This window comes from Mus pahari, chromosome 2 (genome assembly GCF_900095145.1).
Source record: "Mus pahari chromosome 2, PAHARI_EIJ_v1.1, whole genome shotgun sequence".
NCBI lineage: Eukaryota > Metazoa > Chordata > Mammalia > Rodentia > Muridae > Mus > Mus pahari.
In genome coordinates, this window is record NC_034591.1 from 113,936,463 (window position 1) to 113,943,878 (window position 7,416).

Sequence of the window (7,416 nt, forward strand, 5' to 3'; positions counted from 1 at the left end):
TTGAAATTCAGGTTTCCTGTCTCTTCTAACTCTATATATTTATTGCTATCAGACTTATCATCTTGCCCCTGGATATTAAAACATTTTAAAGCTAGCAAAAAGTTACGAGGCTGCTTTTTACCACTAAAGTACAGAAACTTAATTTTATGACTGTTATTTTCACCAAGAGAACATTTATTCATGCTACAAATCTGAGTTCCCACAACAGAAACATAGGAACACAAGATAAAAAAAAGGTCACTTGAATTACCCCTAAAAATTCTCCATTCTGCAAGATGGCTACTCACAGCTGTGTTCTGAAGTATAGTTTAAAATGTAACTAAAATTTACAGTTCTTACTTGAACTCCTCCCTTCTCACTGTGGGGAAGACAGTTTTGAGACCCTCAGTGGATGCCTGAAACAGTAGAAGCTATCAACTTCCAGCAAGACAGCCAATGTTGATGGTCATCTTCCCATTAAGGAAGCACCCTGGCTAACCTTTGGCTTTGTCACTTTGGGGCCATTAAAGAACAAGGGATTACCTGAACACAAGCACATCCACACTATTACAGCAGACGCAACAACTGAGCTGAGGTGGCTCAGTGCCTGACAGGGCGTGGGAATGTACTAGACAAACGGAGTCAAACAGTGAGATTCCAGCAGGCTACTCTCAGCAGCATACACTTTAACATTTATTAACTCTTCTGGAATTTCCATATTTTTGGATTATTTTTTACCTTAACTAGAACCACAAAAAGCAAAAGAACAGATAAAGAAGGACTGTGATAAAAGCAATTAAACAATTTTAAGTAATAAAATCTATCAAAATATTTTACAGGTCTAAAACACAACCTGACTAATTTTTAAACAAAGTGACATTTGGAAGAGGGGAAAACTATATTCTAAAGTTATTCTACACTACTCTTTGCCATTTTTTTGTTTGTTGAAGGTTCAAGGAAAAACAGTTCAACTACATAAATTTATAAAATCCCCAATTTAAACGTACTTCTAGTACTTTTCTGTTTTGCTATGGAGATTGTTTTAAAACATTCATTTTTAATGTTCCAAAATATAATTATAATGAAACTATACAAGTAATTTTAAAGAGTAATTTGACTAATTTTAAGAGTAAATTTTTTAATGATTTTATTTTGTTAAGATTCATATAACAGTGTAGTAAAGTACTTCAAAATTACTTGCTACTGATGGTAACTAATCACAATTTACTACAAGCAACATTTCCCACTACCCAATTATGTGTAGTTAATGTTGAGTATTTATAGCTTTCTTTGGATAAGTAACAAAAAGCATCTAGATTTGTTCACACTTCATTGTGGAAGATACATGGAATAAATTTTCAAAACAGAAATATTTTTAAGTTTAAATTACCATTTAAATTTTAAATATGTCAGTGTGACTTCTGCTTTTAAAGGAAATCCTTAGTTTATAATTTAGTAATTACAGGTTTAATAACCTTTTTACTCAAATGTTTAAAACATTTTTAAGAAATATGTTAAAGATTTCAGTGTGAAAGATTTCAAAATTTCAGTGTTAACATTACTCTGTAAATCTCTCAATATGTACAAATACCTACAAATTAGATACAATACAATTAATTATATATCCACAATAATATGAAAACACCAGTCTCCTTTCCTGTGGATAAAATAATAAATCTCTATGCTGTTCAAGGCATCAAAAGAAAAAAGAAAAAAAAAAAAGCTTTAAAAAATAAAAATTTAAAGAATAGTTTCAAAAATAAAATTCAAATATTACATAAAATAATTTAACTGCAAATATTACTATACACTAGAAAAGAATTTTTTTAAAAAGTTTTTTACAATCTACAGCAAATCCCAGTTTCTAATTCTATAAAAGAATTTATTGGAAGTCTGCATTTATATATTAAGTGTTTACATTTAGTTTGATGGGGTACAAACTTCACAAGTTAACTGAGCCTTTGTCTTAGAAGTTCATCTATTTGAGTTTTATACATATTTTTTACATCTTCAAGATCCAGGCGAAGTTCCTCTGCTTCTTCTGCTTTTTCTCCATACATCTGCAGAATAGTGTTGTATCTTTGATCCAAATCCTGAAAAATATGTATTTTTTAATGATCATACAAACATCTACAGTTGTTATAAGTCATTAGAAAAAATATCGCAAGGTGAACAAAAATATAAACTCATCTCTTTTCAAAGTTAACACTCATAACCAGTCTATCTAGGGATACAGAGCAAAACAGAGGAACTGCTTTGAAAAGCTAGACAGAGGACTGAGAAGTTGGCTCAGTGAGGAAGGGCACTTGCTGAGCAAGCTTGAGGACCCTGCTTCTAAGCCCCAACACCAACATAAAAAGCCATGTGGCCTGTAACCCCAGCACTGGGAGGAGGCTCACTGGAACTACAAGCCAGTCAGCCAGCCTACCCACAGAACAGCAAGCTCCGGGCTCCATGAGACTCTGTCTGATGGGAATAATAGGGTAGAGAGATGGAGCAGGGCAGCCACTTATTCTTCCTGCCTCCTAGCATGCATCACAGCACACATGTACATAGCACACATACAACACACAACACACACACACACACACACCCCTACCATATTTCTCCGCTAAATGTACAATTCTCTCCAACTAAGATTTAGTCAGTCTCCTTCTCATTAATTCAAGTGTATTTGAAGTGATTAACTTGGTTTAAGCACTGCTTGGCAATACCCCACAGGACAAGTCTGCCCTAACATTCAGTTATGTCACAGTGACATGATGAAACAAACATCAAGTCAAATACTAAGAAGGCATACATAAATCTTGTTCTTTTCTTTGATTAGAACTAAACATTCTTCTCTAAACAGTTTAGATAGACAGTAACACAGGCAATGGATTCATCTCTAACATTCTTTACTCAACTACTGACTCATTCATTTTCAACAAAATTACCAAGTTGTCCATACACATTTTATATAAACTAAAAACAGGGAAAGTAATAATTACTGGATTAAAATATCTTACACTTATCCCTAAGTGAAGAATACTTACTCGCAGTTGAACTCGAAGCATAAGAATCTCTTTCACTTTCTCCTCAAGTTCATCATTCTGATTTGTTAATTTAACTAGCTCTTCGGACATTATGGATCGAGTTTTTTCTAGGTTACTAATTTCTAGCTGAGAAACATAATCATAAAATGGTTTCAATAAAAACATACCTTAATGCTCTTATTAATATAAAAATACTCAGTGTGTCATTTCTTGAAAACAAACATATGTCAATATACAAACCTGAAGCAATGGGAAAAAGGGGGCCCCAACTTTCTTTTTTTTTTGAAGATTTTTTAATTTATTATATGTGTGTACACTGTAGCTGTCTTCAGACACTCCAGAAGATAGCATCAGATTTTTGTTATGGATGGTTGTGAGCCACCATGTGGTTGCTGGGATTTGAACTCAGGACCTTTGGAAGAGCAGTCGGTGCGCTTAACCGCTGAGCCATCTCACCAGCCCCTCCCAACTTTCTTTAGGAGTTTATTAATTAGAGGGTTCACTAAGCAAGCAAGAAGAAAATTCAATGATTTGTTGCAAAAATGCAGCCAGATTTTTCTCTTAACAATACACATTTCCATTATTCTACATTACTAGAAAAAGTCATAGGAATGTCGTCCCTCCCAACTGTGGGTTTTATCGCTAAAAGCTTTCACTTCTCTGAGAATCTAAGCAGGGCCCTCAAGTACAGAATCCTGGGCAAGCTACATCAATCCATAGTAAAGTTATTCCAATGAGAACGGGAAGAGCTATTCATTTTCAGTGGATAAAGTTTATCATCGTAAACCAAAAATGGCTTTACTAATCCTCACTCCGTAAGCAATACAGCTCCTGCCTGCCTCTCTGTGCTGTTTCTTCTGTGTGCAGGTCTTTCTCCTGTTAGTCAGTCCTTGCAGTAGGCAAGTTAGAGAAACTGTTCCTGGCATATACAGGAAGAATGAAGCAAGCATGATTTTAGTGCTTCCTTTTTTCTTGTTGAGAAGAGATGCTGGGAAGAAAGGGTCACTCCTGCTCTTAGATACCCTAAGTTCTCTCTGGGGAAGGCCAGGGCACAGGCTCCCAGCACGTCCTAGGACAGAGCAGATAAATCTACCTAATTCTGGCAGTCAGCCAGTTAGGAGAATCAGTCATTTGACTCTAGCTTTTATTATTAGTAAGTGGGATACAAGTCACCAATTCATGCTGTTTTCCAATGGGCTCAAAGTTCAGATGAAATGAAGGCTACTACTTATTGGGACCCATTATTTCATGGGTTTCTATATCATTCGTTTTTGTTGTTGTTTGTTTTTTTGTTTTGTTTTTTCGAGACAGGGTTTCTCTGTATAGCCCTGGCTGTCCTGGAACTCACTTTGTAGACCAAGCTAGCCTCGAACTCAGAAATCTGCCTGCCTCTGCCTCCCGAGTGCTGGGATTAAAGGCATGCGCCACCATGCCCGGCATTCTATAGCATTCTTAATTTTTTTTTTTTTAGTACTTTATTTTTATTCTTTTGGAGATTTTTTAAAATTTAATTTTATTTGTAATTCATTTTTTACACTCCATATTCCATTCCCCGCCCCATAGCATACTTAATTTTTTCAATACCTGTAAATGACTAATTTCTCCTTCCCTCAGCTTTAGCTGAGACTGCAGATTTTCAATAATGCTCGACCCAGCTCCCATCCTTACAGCTTCATAAAGATTGCTTCCACTGGCTGATGTAGACATTGGCCCAAATGAACGGTCATGAGACTCATCCTATTTATTAAAGCACACAGACAATTAACACACATTATGTTCTATTATCAAGTTCAAACAAAGAGCCTGTTCATTCCTGCTTTGAAATGTCTATGAGTTTTCTCAAAAGGAGAAAATCATGTGTATTTTGTTACATCAATTAGCACTATATTCCCCAACAAGGTCTCGGTGACAGCCGATCTGGCAACTGCATGTTCCCTTTAGCCTTCACCACATGTAAGCCATTACCTGAGACAGGAAAGATGCTTGCAGCCCTGCAGCATCAACTCCACTTATAGAGCTGGATCGTGACATGGTGGGAGTGCTACAAACAGAAAACGGCTTGTGGTCCTTAGGGGAGAAAAAACTCTGTAAGACTGAGAAGCAAAAATAAAGCAAGCAAGAAAATTTTCTAGAATTAATGAAAACAAAGGCTCACAGCCATCTATAATGGAATCTGATACCCTCCTTCTGGTGTGTCTGAAACAGTGACAGTGTACTCACACACATAAAATAAATAAATTTTAAAAAAAAATTAGGAGCTGAGCTGGCAAGATGATCAGCAAGTAAGGATGCTTGCTGTCAAACTTCACCTAAGTTCAATCAATCCCATGACCCACATGATAAAGAAGAAACAATTCTAGCCTCTAGCATGTTGTCTTCTGACCTACACGGGATGCATGTATACACACACATAAATACACATAATAAAAACATTTTAAATTAAAATTTAATGCCTGGGGGCTGGAGAGATGGCTCAGCAGTTAAGAGCACTGACTGTTCTTCCAGAGGTCCTGAGTTCGATTCCCAGTAACATCGTGGCTCACAACATCTGTAATAGAGTCTGCCTCTCTTCTGATATACATAAAAACAGAACACTCATATACATAAAATAAATAAATCTTAAAAAGGCAAAAAAAAAAAAATTAAAAAAAATTAGAGCCTGCCTTGCCCCATTTATATTATAGCACAATTAGCCAGGTTTATTATTTTTTTAAATGGAATCAGAGTGCTTTGGTTGAAAAGCCTACAGAAGCTAACTACATCATGTTATATAACATATTATCAATTACTCTTAAAGTTGCTAAGATTTCTGACTTATTCCTTTTATTTTAATGTATTAAAACCAAAAAATAGCCAAGCAGTGGTGGTACATGCCTTTAATCCCAGCACTTGGTAGGCAGAGAGGCAGAGGCAGGCAAATCTGAGTTTGAGGCCAGCCTGGTCTACAGAGTGAGTTCTAGGACAGCCAGGACTACAAAGAAAGAACCTAACTTAAAAAACAAGGAAACATGTTTTGTAAAAATTACCTTTAGGAGCTAAGGAGGAAAAGCCAGGCAAATGTGGTGGGTCCCTGTAATCCCAGTACCCAGGAGGTAGAGACAGGCTCCCTAAGACAAGCTAGCTCATTAGACTAGTTCTAGGTTCAGCAAGAGACTTGCCTCAATAAAGCAAAGTAGCGAATAATTGAAGATAACTAATATCAACTTTGGGCCTCCACATGCATGTGGACAGACACATCTGCACATATGTAAACACACATACACATATTTTCACATACCACACTGATACACATGCAAAAAAATATCAACAACAAAACTTCACTACATTTACTAATCAGAAAGATACCTCAAGCCAATTCATTCTGAAGTTACCTTTGGGCTGTTTGCTATATTAGTTTCAGTAAGACATTACAGCCAGGCAGCGATGGCCCACGCCTTTAATCCCAGCACTTGGTAGGCAGAGGCAGAGGCAGAGGCATTTTTAAAAGTGTAAAAGTTTCTATAATTCATAACCAATCACAGACCAATTTGAATGCACTCCAGTGACTTCAAACCTGTTCTCGTGGAGCACTAGTAATTCTACCACACTCAGTTCAGTCATTTTAGAAGGGGAAAAACTCAAGACATCAGGACAACCAAGCCACAGACCACTCCACAGTCACCCACAACAGCTTAGCTATATATTAGCACAAACCAACACAATTCAGTACCTTTTCCTTTAGTGCTTCTTGAGTGAAAATGGTTTTCTTCCTTTCTTGTTCAACTTTCATTCTTTCCATTTCTAACTGACTGCTCAAAAGTGCCTAAAGGAGAGAGTACAGCAGGCTCCTTTGAGATAGTAGCCGGGCAGGAAGCTCAGAGTGTCAAGTACAAGTCACCCGCCCCTTCAGCCCCAGGACAAGGTTCAGGCTCACCCAGCTTAGCTCTGCCTTCCCCATCCATCTCTAATGCAAGCCTGGGGGAGCAAACACTAACAAATACCTTTTCTTTCTTTGACTCTTCAAGCGTTCTTACATATTCTTCTTTTAGATTTTCTAATTCAACTTGGTACCTAGTAAAAACAGAGGAAATTGAACAAAACAAAAAAGGCAACAGGACAGATTATTAAAACCTCTCCACTTGTCAAACCCCAGATAGTCAGTCGTCATTTTGTCACCAGCTCAGCATGGAAGACTTTCCAGCTGGCTGTTCAAGTTCTCTGAGACTCTAAAGTTCTACTCCACCCACATTTTTTTAACCAGTACTTGGAGATTTAAAATGGAGACATTTACACAGTAATTTAAGTACCACCATTCCAAGCTCAAATGTGACAAAAGGGGGGGGGAGAAAGAAAGAAAGAAAGAAAGAAAGAAAGAAAGAGAGAGAGAGAGAGAGAGAGAGAGAGAGAGAGAGAGAGAGAGAGA

General features: G+C 36.9%; 1 protein-coding gene across 1 annotated transcript in view; it reads right to left on the reverse strand.

The window, feature by feature from the left end:
- Positions 1–1,796: 1,796 nt before the first annotated feature.
- The window catches only part of Tmf1 (TATA element modulatory factor 1), a 24,423-nt gene continuing 18,803 nt past the window's right edge, over positions 1,797–7,416 (reverse strand). The window contains exons 12-17 of the mRNA XM_021189876.2: positions 6,995–7,064; positions 6,724–6,816; positions 4,980–5,081; positions 4,599–4,751; positions 3,015–3,140; positions 1,797–2,072 (exon numbers count right to left, since the gene is read on the reverse strand). Coding sequence (XP_021045535.1) covers positions 1,929–2,072; positions 3,015–3,140; positions 4,599–4,751; positions 4,980–5,081; positions 6,724–6,816; positions 6,995–7,064 — 688 coding nt within the window. The 3' untranslated portion in view covers positions 1,797–1,928. The remainder of the gene's footprint in view (positions 2,073–3,014; positions 3,141–4,598; positions 4,752–4,979; positions 5,082–6,723; positions 6,817–6,994; positions 7,065–7,416) is intronic.